Source organism: Sorex araneus, chromosome 4 (genome assembly GCF_027595985.1).
Source record: "Sorex araneus isolate mSorAra2 chromosome 4, mSorAra2.pri, whole genome shotgun sequence".
In the NCBI taxonomy this organism is placed as follows: domain Eukaryota; kingdom Metazoa; phylum Chordata; class Mammalia; order Eulipotyphla; family Soricidae; genus Sorex; species Sorex araneus.
In genome coordinates this window covers 210,732,498-210,747,293 of record NC_073305.1, presented here as the reverse complement: position 1 = coordinate 210,747,293, position 14,796 = coordinate 210,732,498, and the positions used below count along the sequence as shown (strand labels likewise).

General features: G+C 49.1%; 1 protein-coding gene across 1 annotated transcript in view; it reads right to left on the bottom strand.

Moving 5' to 3' along the window:
- Positions 1-1,141: 1,141 nt before the first annotated feature.
- The window catches only part of HS3ST2 (heparan sulfate-glucosamine 3-sulfotransferase 2), a 113,526-nt gene continuing 99,871 nt past the window's right edge, over positions 1,142-14,796 (bottom strand). Inside the window, exon 2 of the mRNA XM_012931734.2 lies at positions 1,142-2,564. Coding sequence (XP_012787188.2) covers positions 1,946-2,564 — 619 coding nt within the window. The 3' untranslated portion in view covers positions 1,142-1,945. The remainder of the gene's footprint in view (positions 2,565-14,796) is intronic.

The window sequence follows — 14,796 nt, the reverse complement described above, 5'->3', positions numbered from 1 at the left end:
AGGAAGAGCAGAGCAAGCAGATGAGAGCATTGGAGAGGCAGCGTCACATGCCTGCAGAAGAAGACAGGTGAGTGCAATCTCGAGGGAGTCCGGGTTCCCAGGAGCTGGAAACGAGCTTTCGCAAGTGTGGCTGGGAACTTCCAGGCACACACAGTTAAGGCAGGGCCCGGAGTTCCGTGTGGTTGGAGCAGAGAGAGAAGAAGCAGAGACGCCAGCGGCTGTCACTGGGGCTGGCTCAGGCACATCGCTGTAGGACCCGGACATCATTCTGAGATCATGGGCTGTGTCCAGAGCAGGTTGGTCAGCTGGCTGAACGGCTTGCAGGGGCCACACAGATGTGGCAGATCAGGGAGGGAGGTGTGACTGCGAACTGGGTATCCAGGCAGTGCTGGTGCCAGGGTGAGGAGTCCGGTGACTTAGCCCGGCTCACATACCAATGCAGAGCAGTCAGACGTTTGTTTTAAGAAAAATCTGGAGTGGGTGGAGGGACAGCTCAGTGGGCAAGGCTCTTGCCTGGTTACCTGCTGACCCAGATTTGAACCCCACACACTGCCTCTCGCCCGCCAAGCCCCACCAGGAGTGATCCCTAAGCGCAGGGCCAAGGAGGAAGCCCTGAGCACAGCGGATGTGGTACCCACCCCCCCAACACACACACACACACACACACACACACACACACACACACACATACACACACAAGCTGAAAATCCTTTTTAAAAAAAAATACGAAAACGGTCAAGTTTTAAATGTTGGAAATCATTTCAAAGCCTCTGATCAACCCCCAAACATACCTGCTGTTCTACCCACAGTTCCGGGGCCTCTAGTTAAGCACGTCGAGGAGAGCAGGGTCAGCGGGGGCCACAACTGGACTCATGTTTCAGGAAGAGGATGTGCCCATGGAGCCCCAGCGGCTGTTTCCACTGCAAAAGCTGGCACCAAGAGTCTCTTCTCCCCACTCGCCACCCCTACCTGGCCCCTCACACATATGGTCTTCGGACTTCTCACAGTTCCTACCCACCCCTTGCCGCCCTCACTGCCCGCCCCGCCCAGAACACCCTCAGAGCCAATCCACTCTTGCATGAGGGTTACTGAGCAAATGGAACTGCCCGACCAGACCTGGGTGACAGAAGAGAGCCCAGCATTCAGGACACGAGAGAGCCATATTTATTTCACATGGACAAGCATGATTCTACCGCATGCTCAGCATGAAGCTCGCGTAAGGAAAGTACCCGTAACAGCAGTTATGTGCTTCAGTTCGGAGGGAGCGGGGAGGGACACAAAGTGATTTTTTTTTCCCCCAAGACAGTTACCCCTCAAGCAGAGTTGAGATCACAGCTCAGAAACCTCTGGTCTCTTTCCTCCTCAAAGGGTCTGTTTGTAGGAGCGGCTGGAGCCGGGGGGGGGGGGGCGTGGGAGGGGATGCTCTCAGCTCTGGAAACTCTCCAGGAGCCAACGGATGCTTCCCGCTAAGGTCACAGGGCAGGGACAGAGCCCATCCCAGCACCCAGGGCGGTTCCAGAGGGCTAAGCTCAAGGGGGAGGTACATGCCACTTGGAACGAACAAGCCCACTCTGGAGGTGGACAGCGACAGGGGCGAACTGCTGCGTTAGCAACAGCACCGTTACGGTGTCTGCTGTCCGTCACCGTCATCACCATCGGGACACCTGTTCTGACAGCAATTTCCCGACGCCTCCGAGAGGGCTTGTGGGAGACATTTTGGAACTGACAGAATGTGCCAGAAACAGATTTACTTCCTGGGACAGACTAGGGAGGGCTGGTGGCAGGGCATCCCTTGACCTTTGCTGGACTTCCCCGGGGGCCAGGATGATGGTACCCAAGATGGGGGGGGAAGGACTGGGTTTGCTAGGGAGGGCGAAGAGGACCACAGGCTCTAAGGACAAACCTCAGTTAGAGACAGGCGGAAGGGCCTTTCCCTCCCAGGGGCTCACTCCCACCGGAAGTCCTGCCCCACCGTCTCATAAAATTTAATATTATAAGGTCTATAAAATTCCCGGAGCTGGTCTATCACTTCCGGGTCGATCTGTACATGAGTTCTGCCTTTCGATTTGCCCAGACACCGAGGCAGGAGGCTGGACTCTGGTTTTTTCAAGCACGGGAACCCTTTGGTCTTGTTGAAGTAGAAGTGCTTGTCCGTGATGAACCTTTTGATGCCCAGGAAGTCCTGAACCCGCCCCATCTCACCGGCCGGGTCGGTGATGAGCCGCTCGCCGCTGACGAAGTGGATCTGGGCCAGGGGGAAGTACTGCAGCCAGCTCTCTAGGTGCAGCACATACATGCCAATGCGGATGGCGTTCCACGACACGTCCACCAGGCCCAGCGTGCGGTTGCGGAAGGACAGGCCCTCGAAGGTGGGGATGTCCGGCTTCTTGGAGAGGGTCTGGGTGTAATCGGAGATGGCTCGGGTCACCGGGTTCCTCACCACCACAATCAGCTTGGTGTCCCGGGACATGTTAAAGATGCGACGGGGGGCCTCTTGCGTGACAAAGTAGCTGGGCGTCTTCTCCAGGGTGATCTGGCTCTCGAGGGTCCGTGGCATCAGGCTTCTGCGGATAAAAGTAACACATGGTGAGATAGGGGGTCCCCTAGGGTCTGTCTCCCTACATCCAGCTTCTCTGGGAGCACCTTGAGTCTCCTTTGCTCCCCGCTATTAGGAATCTGCCCTAAGATCTAGACTTTCAGCAAGTCTGATGTTTAAAAGACGGTAATGTTTTCTCTAATCACTCTACGGCCAATTAAATCTTCAGCGAGAAGCCCACTTTTGTTGATTAAAAAAAAAAATCCTCCAACGAACCTTCAATGGGTTTGCTTTAAGGTGGGAAATAATCTAAATGTCTATCAGGTAACTTGCATTCCGAACTAGTGATGAATAGAGTGAGACAGATCTGTGTGTACTGATACAGCATGATTGTCAAGATGGAATAAAGACGGTAAGATACAGCTTGTTCATCTCAAAAGGGAGACTCAAGGAGCCCGTAAAAGACGTTGCTTCTGGGGATGGAACTTGAGATGAAGAGGTCAGGGATAAATGAGAATTTCTTTTTATTATATAACCTTTTATAAGCCTTGAAAAATTTTAATGCGTTTATTACATATTCAAAAAAAATACAAAGGAAGCCAGAAAGTATTGTTCTGGCAGAAGATACTTGTCCAAATACATTAAGAAAACCTTTTTTGTCTTTTTTTTTTGGGTGGGAGAGTGGGATGGGAAAGACTGTTTGTTAGGAACACTAAGTGTTTTAGAAATGAGTTCTGTGCTTTTTCTTGCTGCTGAAACATATCTGAAACACAACGTTGGTATAAATCTGAAGACACTCAGAATTCCAGGCACCCTGGACCTCAGGGTGAAGATAGGGAACGCACGTCTGACTTGCTTCTTTTAAAACCTTTGCAAATTCCTTACAACGAGCCATGTAAAATAAATTATTGAGGGCCAGAAATGGGGTCAGGCTAAAGGGCCATTGGGAAAATTAAAAATAATGGTGGTGTGAAGGTGCAATGGTGGTGGGGTTGGTGTGGGAATATTGAATGTCTATAAATGTACTAATGACTTAATAAAGCAACTTAAAGAATTGTTTTTTGAACCACAACCAGTGGTGCTAAGAGTTTACTTCTGCAGGACTTGGGGGACTATATTGGGTCACTGTCACTGTCATTCCGTTGCTCATCGATTTGTTCGGGCGGGCACCAGTAACGTCTCTCATTGAGAAACTTACTGTTACTGTTTTTGGCATATCGAATACGCCACGGGGAGCTTGCCAGGCTCTGCTGCACAGGCTCGATACTCTCGGTATCTTGCCGGGCTCTCCGAGAGGGGCTGAGGAATCGAACTCGGGTCGGCTGAGTAAAAGGTGAATGCCCAACCGCTGTGCTATCGCTCCAGCCCTCCATGTTGGGTATTGGGGATTAAATCTGCATCAGCTGACTGCAAGGCAAATGGTACCCACTGGACTTTCACTCTGGGCCCAGTCTTGACTTGCTTCTTAACTTCTAGACCTTATCTGAGTTTTCAGGGAATGCTGGTGGGAAATTCTAAAGTCTGCTTTCCAGATGTGTCTGTCTAATCTAGATGGACAGTAACACACTGATTCACTACTTCTTTCTGGAGTTATCAGGTTTCACCTTTCACTGGTTTTCTTAATCCTGGCTGCACATTTAGACAACCCCAGGAATTAAAAAAAATCACAGACATCTGGGTCCCATCCTAAGCCAATTGATGGGAAAATTGTCGGGAGTGGGTACATCTACAAAGCTCCTCCAAGTTGCACAGTGAAGACTAAGTCAAGAATTCCCACTGGTTCATCCTTTCCCCACTCCTCACCCCCCTGGTGTACCAATTCCCAAAGCAATATTGCTCACATTCCTCTGGGATATACACTCCCAGTTCTGGTCTTCATCGTCCCAGTTCCTAAAAGCATCCCCCTCTGCCACCCCACAAGCAACCTGGCTCCACCATTCCTTGAGCAACTATTTCCATTTTCTCTCCTCCTCCTCCTCCTCCTCCTCCTCCTCTTCCTCCTCCTCTTTTCCTTCTCCTCCTCCTCCTTCTTCTTTTTCTTCCTCCTCCTTATCCTCCTCCTCCTTCTTTTTCTTCTTCCTCCTCCTCCTTCTCCTTCTTTTCTTCTCCTCCTCCTCCTCCTCCTCCTCCTCCTCCTCCTCCTCCTCCTCCTCCTTCTCCTTCTCCTTCTCCTTCTCCTTCTCCTTCTCCTTCTCCTTCTTCTTCTTCTTCTTCTTCTTCTTCTTCTTCTTCTTCTTCTTCTTCTTCTTCTGTCACACCCAGTGTGCTCAGGGGCTAATCCTGGCTCTGCACTCAGGAATTACTCCTGGCAGTGCTTGGGAAACCATATGGGATGCTGGGGATCGAACCCAGGCCGGCCATGTGCAAGGCAAATGCCCTACCAGCTGTACTATCACTCTAGTCCCTCTTTTTCTCTTCTTCTTGCAACTCTTTTTCACAGCCATCCCTTGGGATTGTCATGGGTATTGTTCTAATTCTGGAAATCTCACTCTGAAATTCCACTTTAGGATTATGTGGGGGTAGAATGATGATCCCCTCAAAATACATCCACCCCAAACCTATGCATGTCCCCTTATTGGGGGGGAAGGGGGTTTATACACACATATATGTATATATATAAATCAGTTAAGAATCTTGAGATGACACTATCTTGGATTAGGGACCAATAAGAATATTCGTAGAAGAGAAGAAGAGACACACAGAAGGTGATGTAGAGATGAAAGCAGCATAAGGAACCATGTTCCTCCCAGTCAAGAATTCCCAGGATCATTGGCAGCCACTGGAAGTTAGAAGAGAAGTATGGAATACATTCTGCCTCACGAGTCTCCTGAAGAAGCAAACCTGGCTGACAGTTTGATTTTCGATGTCCAGACTCCCAAACTGTGAGTGAATACATTTCTGTTTTTATGTGGTTAAATTTTAGTTTTGCTTATTTCTGGTTTTGTTTGTTTCATTTTTGTTTACTTGAATGTGTGTATCTTGTTGTGTTGTTCAGGGGCTATTCCTAGGTCTGTGCTCAGGCATGGCACCCTGGTGGTAATCAAGGGGGCATATGCTGTGCTGAACCCTGGTTGGCAGCATGCAAGGCGAGAGCCTTGCCTACTGTACTATCTCTCCAGCCCCATTTCGGTGGTTTTAAGTCATTCTGGGATGATTTGTTATGGCAGGCAGAGGGAATAAATACAGATGACAACTTTATTTCTTTTTCACCTTAGCCATAGTCTCTCGCTCATTATATCTGAACTTTAAATTCCTCTGTGATCCTGCTGACTTTCCTTTCTTCTATACTTTCTTGGGACTCAATGAACTGTCATTTCAATCACATCATAATCACCATCAATTTTCTTGTACTACTTGATCTCGCGGACTCTAATAATGCCTCCGTCCAACCTTTTATCCGTCCTAAATCTGTCTCTGGGTTGCCAAACAGCAGTAGAGAAAATTATTGACCCTGACAACGGATCTTTTATATATTTATTAATTCAAGCTTCAACTGCGCCCGAAGTGCTGCTCAATAATTTTTTATATGTGTCTTTATAGGCCTCCAGCCGTCTTTCTACTTTGTTCTCCTGTACTGTGTTCTACTTTCTCGCCATAAGCTCCTACTCTACTCCTCTCACCCACTAAAATACAACTGGTGCCCCAATAACCACCTCAGCTTCCCAACCTTCTTGCCTCCCCTCTCTTTTCTGCATCCCTCTTGGTCTCAGAAGACAGGATGAATCAGGGCTCCTCGGAGTGCTCAGCTCCCGTCCCTGAATACCTTCTCTCCAAACCTGGCCAGATTCCCTTTGAAAGTGCACAGTCACCACACAACTGATGGACTGATACGACCGATATTTCACTTCCAGGCCCATGGTCGATAATAGTTGCTTGCAAGTTTTAATGATACCTTTGAATATTGAGTAGGTCATTAGTTTCTTTAATGGGGTATTAGCAGACATTCTGAAATGTACTTGAATTCTTTGACTGGATTTCTTAAAATTATGACTCTATTGTCTTATGATTTAGGTATATATTGTAATTGGGTGTTTGCCTAAATGACATGAGTAGATGAAACTACAAATGGGTGACAATGCACTGAACCTCTGCCAAGGACTCCCCAAAACTCCCTGGGGGTTCTTGATATAAAGGCTCTCCCTAAAAGATTATTGACCTGATGGGGTTGGTGCGATAATACAGGGTGCTTGGACAGGGTGCTTGCCTTGCATATGGCTGACCTGGGTTTGGTCTCTGGCACTTTAACCCCACCAGGAGTGATCCCAGAGTTCACAGCCAGAAATAAGTTCTGAGGAATAGCTACCATACCCAAGTGTGGTCCAAACTTCTAAAAATAAATATTTTTTGACCTTGGAAGCCATAAAATAAAATTTTTAGCAATATCCTTTAACAAGCTATAGCACCCCCAAAGAAAGAAACTGAGGACGGAACATCTCCCAGGCTTATTTTCCTAAGGAAGTATGAGCCAGAAACAGCAATGAACATATCTCTCTGTTAGTGTCGTAGAAAATTCTGATCAGTTCAAAGGCCATGAGAGAATCCATCCATCCATCCATCCATCCATCCATCCATCCACCGACCCACCCACCCACCCACTGACCCACCCATGCATGCATGCATGCATCCGTCTATCCATTCATCCATCTATCCCCTGACTGTGTATGCACGTGAAGTTTCACCCTTCTATTTCCTAACTGGCATAGCAACTGCAAAACAAAATTAAAGTTGCTGTGGAAGGTACAAACCCCAGATGATAAAGAACATCACAGATATATCATCCATGAGTAAATGGCTGCTGTGTACTTTAGAATTTCTCTATTCCACACAAGGCACCCTCATGTAGTTATTTCTTCTTTGGACGTTGGAATGAAGCACTGGAGACCTGTTTAATGCTGACATACAGGGAAGTTGACTATCTCCATCAACTCCCTTCTCTGTGCTCGGGGTTGGAGATGGGGTGGGAGCGGGCATAAAACTTTCTTAAGGCTCCTTTTCCCTCTTTAGGTCTTTCTGTTTGGCCATACTGTTTGCAGCTTCTAACAAACAGTTGATGTTTTCTCCCTTCCTGTGACCTCCAACGTTTCAGCCTGCTTCCTTTTTGATGTCACTGCAGAAATAACTTAAGAGTCTAATACTCCACTTGGACATTGGTCCCTTCTATGTGTTACTTCATCAACAAATTTCCTACAACTTCTAATAATCTATGCTCCCCCCACCCCTCCCACCCCAGCCCACCCCTGAGTTTTCTCCGAGGAGCTACCACTTCTGCTTTCATTTCATAAAATTACAGTAGTATGGCCAGACCTGGGGGACACATAACCAAAGTTAGACTAATTGGTGCCAACAGTATTATCAGTACTAAAAATACACCCTAAAAGACTGAAAATCTCCCAGCCAGGAATGGGAGCCTGAAAGAGCCTCTTCATCACTTTCTAGTGCCAGATGCCTCCCACTAGCTATGTTCTTGCCATAGCTGAGACCTGGTTTATCCCCTTCTCTCTGTGTTCTGTGGGTTGAACACATCTGTCCAACTAATGACTACACGTTGGTCAGCATCAGCTTCCGTTGCTTGCAACTCAGGAACTCTCACCTCGCTTGCATGACCCACCTACCTTCCTTGAATTGATGATAAACCTTATGAGAGAGGGGCTGGAGTGATAGCACAGCGGGTAGGGTGTTTGCCTTGCACGTGGCCGACCCAGGTTTGATTCCCAGCATCCCATATGGTTCCCTGAGCACTGCCAGGAGTAATTCCTGAGTGCAGAGCCTGGAGTGACCCCTGTGTATCGCCGAATGTGACCAAAAAACCTTATGAGAACAGGGCATGGCACCACTATTTGCATCTATAGCTCCTGCCCCTACCCCTAGTTAATGGCATGACAAGTCTCCATTAATATTTCTTTGAGGTGCAAGTGAAGCCAGGAAGTTGTCTGATCTGGTTTGCAGCTCTCATCTCCCTTTCAAATTTTCAACTCTTTTGGAGCCAGCAAGACAGGAGGGTGGGTTGCCTGTGGCTTGCCTTGCCTGTGGCCGACATAGGTCTGATCCATGGCACCCTATACATGGTCCTCTGAGCATCACCAGGAGTGATCCCTGAGCACAGAGCCGGGAGTAAGCTCTGAGCACCGTGAGCGTGGCCCCAAATGAAAAACAAACAAAAGACTCAAGAAATTCTCAACTATTCTCCAAATCATTCTGATCCTGGGTCTAGCTCTGTCATCTCCTGGTTCTGCATGATCTTCCTGGAAGACTTCATAGCTCCCCAAACCTTAAAAGCCACTGAGGTGACATTCGTTCATGACTCTGTCACTGCAGTTCCAAATTATCCTAGATGTGGAAGTCTCCCTGTCCATGCAGTAGATAGACACCTCATCTCAACCATGGGACTTCCTACTTTCCCATTTTCCTTCCCAAACTTCACTCTTTTTTTTTGCAGATATTGGCACCCTGAAACTACTCATACATCAGACCCATCTCAGAGTCCCGATGAACTTCTGCAACATCATCCAGACCTACAGATTTCCAAGTCATCCCTGTCCTCTGCTGCCCCACACCTCTAGATAGAGGTCTTTTCTCCTCCAGCATATGTTTAATGCTAATATGCAAGGAAGTTGACTATCTCCATCAACTCCCTTCTCTGTGCTCAGGGTTGGAGATGGGGTGGGAGCGGGCATGAAACTTTCTTAAGGCTCATTTTCCCTCTTTAGGTCTTTCTGTTTGGCCACACTGTCTGCGGCTTCTAACAAACAGTTGATGTTTTCTCCCTTCCTGTGACCCTCCAAAGTTTCGGCCTGCTTCTTTTTTGATGCCACTGCAGAAATAACTTAAGAGTCTAATACTCCACTTGGACTTTGTTCACTTCTATGTGTTACTTCATCAACAAATTTCCTAAAACTTCTCTCACCTCCACATTCTATTTTTTAAAAATAAATTTAAAAATTGAATTATCGTGAGACACAGTTACAAAGTTGGTTATGACCCAGCAATACCACTGCTGGGAATATATCCCAGAAAAGCCAAAAAGTATAGTCGAAGTGACATATGCACTTATATGTTCACCGCAGCACTGTTTACAATAGCCAGAATCTGGAAAAAACCCGAGTGCCCTAGAACAGATGACTGGTTGAAGAAACTCTGGTACATCTATACAATGGAATACTATGCAGCTGTTAGAAAAAATGAGGTCATGACGTTTGCATATAAGTGGATCAACATGGAAAGTATCATGCTAAGTGAAATGAGTCAGAAAGAGAGAGACAGACATAGAAAGATTGCACTCATCTGTGGAATATAGAATAATAGACTATAAGACTAACGCCCAAGAATAGTAGAAATAAGTACCAGGAGAATGTTTCCATGGCTTGGAGGCTGGTCTCTCATTCTGGGTAACTCAGGGAAGGGACCACCAAGTAAAATGTGGTTGGAGGTCATGTGGGGGAAGGGTGAGGCGGGCGGAATACAGACTAGAGACTGAACACAATGGCCACTCAACACCTCTATTGCAAACCACAACACCTAATCAGAGAGAGAGAACAAAAGGGAATTCCCTGCCATAGTGGCAGGGTGGGGTTGGGGGAGACGGGTCTGGGGAGGGGGGGAGGGATGTTGGGTTTACGGGTGGTGGAGAATGGGCACTGGTGAAGGGATGGGTTATTGAACTTTGTATGGGGGAAGCATGAGCACAAAGATGTACGGATCTGTAACTGTACCCTCATGATGACTCTCTAATTAAAAATAAACTAATAAAAAAAAAAAGTTGGTTATGATTGGGTTTCAGTCATATAATGTTCCAACACCCGTCCTGGTGTACATTTCCTACCACCAATGGTCCCAGTTTCCCTCCCCCCTCCACTGCCCTCCCCCGCCCCCCAATACATTTTATTGTCCTTGGCCATCCATTTCACATTCTGTGTCCACCAGGAAACTCTCTCAAATAAATTCAATCCTGTCAAACATCTGTTACCCTTTTGAATAAATATCCCTTGGCTTGGGACTCAAGGCTGCTGCCTTCCTTTCTAGAAATTAATCTCTGGCCACATTCGTGCCAGGCTGAACATGGGCCCCGCTGCCCCCAAACATCCTGTTCTCATTGTGCAGTTTGGGGGTTTTACCTTTACATGCTCGGCATTGTCTTTCTTGCCACTCTCCTCCTGACAAATGTCCATTTGTCTTTTCCACTCCTCTTAGAATCCATTTTTTTTTTTAATAATCCATGGCATTCTGTCTACTAGGGCCTTCAACTCACGGCATGAAACTTCTCAGATAGGCGTCCAGTTAGAGAAAGAGTGGGTCGGGACCTGAACCTACTTTCTTTTTTTTTTTTTCAATTTTTTTGTTTTGTTTTTTGCATTTTGGGTCACACCCGGCATTGCACAGGGGTTACTCCTGGCTTTGTGCTCAGGAATTACTCTTGGTGGTGCTCAGGGGACCATATGGGATGCTGGGAATAATTGAACCCGGGTCGGCCGCGTGCAAGGCAAACGCCCTACCCGCTGTGCTATTGCTCCAGCCCCATTTTATAAAAAATTTTTAAAATTTTATTGAGTCACTGTGAGATAGTTACAAGCTTTCATGTTTGGGTTACAATCTCACAATGATCAAACACCCATCCCTCCACTGGTGCACATTCCCCACCACCAATATCCCGGGTATACCCCCCTTTCCCACCCTCCCCCTGCCTCTAAGGCAGACAATATTCCCCATACTCTCTCTCCTTTTGGGAATTATAGCTTGCAACACAGACACTGAGAAGCCATCATGTTTAGGACCTGGACCTACTTCCTTATTCAGAATAAGACCCACAGTACTTGGCATTGCGTGTTAAAGATAGGGTGTCTACTGTGAATCTGTCTTGGGTCCCCAGAAGTCACCAGGGTTCATTCATGAAGCTCAGCCACTCTTTGTCATCTCACCTTGGATAGAGAAGCCCTGAGCAGAGTCCCAGGGAGGGGAGGTCCCTGAGCACCTCTGAGGGTTTCTCCTTGGCCACAGTGCTCAGGCCCAGAGACTGAGGGCCGTGCTAGCTTAGCCTCCGATCTAAGAAGGTAAGATGGGCTAAAAACGGAGCACAGCTCATGCCACATCTGACCATCTGCACAACGAATGGCATCTCAAGACGCCCCCGAACAGGGGTGCTCAGAGGGGGTGCTCAGAGGGGGGTGCTCAGAGTTCCATGCCAGATGAGTCAGGAACTCAGAGAAGGGGAGAGGTGACGCCAGTACCTATAATTCTCCCCCCCCCCCTTCACTGGTATTTGGGTGACACACAGGCCTTACTCTGAGTGCTATGCTCAGTGACCATTCCTGGCAGGGCTGGGGAGACCCAAGGGGGTATCAGGGATCAAGCCCAGGTCATTTATAGGTAAGCACCTCACCCAGAACTACCTCTCCGGCCCCCATAGCACTTGCATTCTTTCAACTCCCCAGATGATTCCGGCCGGGCAAAGAGCCAGGGCGGCAGATGGTGCCTTCCTGAAGTCACAAGCCTTGACTTCAGATCAGGAGCAGCATTGATCCCTCCTCTGGCCACCTTGATTCCCCGAGTCGGGTGCACGGTCTCGCCATCTCCACCCCCATCACCCCTCAACCTTCATTGCCGTATCTGCATTTTTTATTTTTTGCTTTTTGGGTCACACCTGGCGATGCACAGGGGTTACTCCTGGCTCTGCCCTCAGGAATTACCCCTGGTGGTGCTCAGGGGACCATATGGGATGCTGGGAATCGAACCTGGGTCGGCCACGTGCAAGGCAAATGCCCTACCCGCTGTGCTATCTCTCCAGCCCCACCATCTCCACTTTTAACCATGGGGACCATCACACGTAGGGCTGATTAACTGATGCACCAGGGACGCACACTTGAGTAAGTGCCACATACACCCCGAGGACAGATGAGCCCACTGGTGGGGCTCTTGCCACATACATTTATCTCTCAGTGTCTGTCTCTGCGCATGGTGGCGGAGGATGAACTTGGGGTTGGGATCTGGCTTGATCTCGCTATTTTTATCAGCATTTTGGTGACAAATAGTTCTTGAAGTGGGGGGGGGAAATAAAGGTGAGGTTTTACATGGGAATAATGAGGTAGAAAATGTGTGTGGAGGGGTTGCAGGGGGATGGTGAGGGGGTGGCCTTGTTATTACTCCAACCCCCTGTCCTGACCCCAACCCCCACCCTGACCCCAGACCCCAACTCCCGTCCCACCCCACAAACACCTTATGCCCTTAACCAAAAAAAAAAAAAAAAGGAGAAAAATAGGAAAATACTTCTCTCAGCTCATGGTTCTCTAGAAGCGAGTTAGACCCACACTGCCCCCTGCCCCGTCCCCACCCACGGTGGGGCAGACAATTCCCCTGGGCTGTTTGTGTGGGGGAGGTTGAGCAGCACCTTGGGGACCTTGCAGAATCCCCACACACTTCCGGTACCCATCGTCTGTGCAGTTCTTCTGTTCTTTTGTTCCTGCCAAGTCCGTTCCTTCTGTGTGCAAAAGCGTTGAGGAACCACCAGCCTTGGGCCAGGGCGGGAGCGGGGGGAGGTAGGGGTGGTTTTGGTGGTTTATTAGCTCCTAACTCGGCATCTGGGCCCTCGAAAAGCAGCGTGGTCTCTAGAGAGATAATTAGGAGCAGCGGAGGAGGGAAGAGGCTGTAAGGTAAGAAACTAGGTCTCCAAACAGAACCTGGTAAGCCTGTGCCGCGCCAGGCCTGGGCAAGGAGCCTGTGGCCAATTAGCAACACTGGGTGAAGGAAGAAACGAGCCCCACGTGGCACTGGGGGCCCCGCCACGGAGCCCAGGCCCGGCCCAGCCCGTGCGCCACCAGTGTCTTCGTTACTCCCTGGGACAAAGGCCATACAGGACGGTTGGGGCTCTTCTGTTCGTTCTTCAGGCCACCTTTGGTGGTACTGCCTTGACCCAGTGCTCGGTGGCCGCTCCTGGTGGTGCTCCAGAACCACGAGGTGCCAGGTTTATACCCGGGCTTCACGCTTCCTCCCCGGTCCCGTTGCAAAGTATGCCTGCTGCCTGATGAGCCATCTGGTTCTTCTTATTCTTGTCCAGCCACCAGGGGGCAGTGCTCAGAAGGGGCTCTGGGAGTCCCCCGGAGACAGTAGTCTTCATTGTCATGACTTCCTGTGCCCTTCCCCTCTCTCAGCTCACACCTCCTTGTCATCTCCACCGGGAAGTCTTCCCTGCGTTAGAACTACTTCCCCCTTTCCAGAAGAGCCAGGCATTTGTTATCCTCTTTTTTATGTTTTTCTTTTTGGGTCACACTCAGCGATGCACAGGGATTACTCCTGGTTCATGCAATGCACTCCTGGCGGTGCTCAGGGGGCCCTATAGGATGCTGGGAACCGAACCCGGGTCGGTCATGTGCAAGGCAAATGCCCTCCCCGCTGTGCTATCGCTCCAGTCCCACATTTGTTATCCTTGTGATGCAGGGTACCCAGTACAGACACAGCCCATGTTGCTTTGCTCTGGGTTTTGTTTGGACACGTCCCCTGTGTCTATTGTGGGCCCGGAGTGGAAGGTCACAGAAGGTGAGGATCCGGATACTGCCTCGCGTCTCTAGGACAGTGCTTGTTGTCCTGTGCCTGGCAAGCTTCCTTCCGTGGAGCAAGCACATATTAAACAACTGCTGTATGCAAGCGACACAAGGTAGTAAGGAAGAGTCTTTGGCCTTAGGCGCTGTCGAGCATGGAGGTATAACAGGGGTGCGTGTCCCTCTTTCCCAGTGTCTAGATTGCACCTGAACTCTCTAGGTTTCCCACAGCAGCTGGTGTCCCCCCTCCTCTGGCAGGAGGGGCTTTATAGAACCCCAATTTCTTTCCCTTTCTTTTTTTAGGGGGCCAGACCCAGCGGTGCAGGGTTTATTCCTGGCTCTGCACTAAATGATCACTCCCGGAGGCTTAGGGGGCTGTAAAAAATATAAGCACATGTGCACATGGAAGGGGTGATGTGTGTGTTGTGTTTGTGGGCTCTCGGGGCGGTGCTCTCTCTCTCTTTCTCTTCTCTCTCTCTCTCTCTCCCCACTTGTGTTCGGTGTTCTCAAGCCTCTGTGTATGGACCCGATCGGAATTGCTCCTCCTTGTGCTCTGCTTCTGTGTGTGCTGCTGTGCTCTCTTCTGTCTGTCTCTCTGTTGCTGACTCTGTCTCTGTTGTCTCTCCTCTGGTCTCTTCTGATCTCTCTCTCCGGAGCCCTTCTGCTTCTCTCTCTAGAACCCTTCTCGCTCTCACTTCTGACTCTGTCTCTTACTTCTGACCCTGACCCTTACTT